Source organism: Myotis davidii, unplaced genomic scaffold (genome assembly GCF_000327345.1).
Source record: "Myotis davidii unplaced genomic scaffold, ASM32734v1 scaffold1762, whole genome shotgun sequence".
NCBI lineage: Eukaryota > Metazoa > Chordata > Mammalia > Chiroptera > Vespertilionidae > Myotis > Myotis davidii.
Window position 1 is genome coordinate 4,808 of NW_006293317.1, and position 634 is coordinate 5,441.

Genomic DNA, 634 nt, shown 5'->3' on the forward strand with positions numbered 1-634 from the left:
CATGGTGACCGGGTGGCCACGGATGAAGAAGCCGCCGAAGTACACGCGGTCCAGGCCGTGCAGCCGGGCGTAGAGGCAGGCGAGCTGCCCGATGTCGTTGCTGATCATGTGCAGCAGGCTCTTGGCCATGTCCTCCGGGGAGAACTCTGGGGCAGGACAGAGACGGACGGTGGTGGCCGACTTCCCAAAGCTGCTGGCGATGAGGTTGCCGCTGAGCCCCAGCGTCTGGTGGGCGCCCCCATAGATGTCCTGCACCAGCATGTCCACGTTGGCGTGCTGCCCCCTGGAGGCCAAATGCAGCAGCTCATCGAACTTCTGCAGGGACGGAGCAGAGGGGAGTAGTGAGCAGTGGGAGAGGGGAGGACCCCTGGGGCCCCGAAGCCAAGCCCATGGAGCGAGGGAGACAGGCAGGCCCCAGGGACCCGCAGCTGAGCTGTGTGCTGGCCGAGGGGATGCACGCCCTTCGGGGACCAGGACAGTCAGGGCGAGGCCGAGGAAGGAGCCCCGTTTGTAACAGCCCAGGTGAGCCCAGCCTCCGTCCTGCAGGAGCCAGCCCCGCCCCGAGGGGAAGCCCGCAGCTCAAGCCCCTGCCCGGGACCCAGTACCTGTGTCTTGGTGAGCAGGGCCCCGAGCC

General features: G+C 67.7%; 1 protein-coding gene across 1 annotated transcript in view; it reads right to left on the bottom strand.

Moving 5' to 3' along the window:
- The window catches only part of PANK4 (pantothenate kinase 4), a gene marked incomplete at both ends in the record, with an annotated part of 7,404 nt that overhangs the window by 4,804 nt on the left and 1,966 nt on the right, over positions 1-634 (bottom strand). The window contains 2 exons of the mRNA XM_015566077.1: positions 1-315; positions 606-634. Of these exons, the coding sequence (XP_015421563.1) occupies positions 1-315; positions 606-634 (344 nt within the window). The remainder of the gene's footprint in view (positions 316-605) is intronic.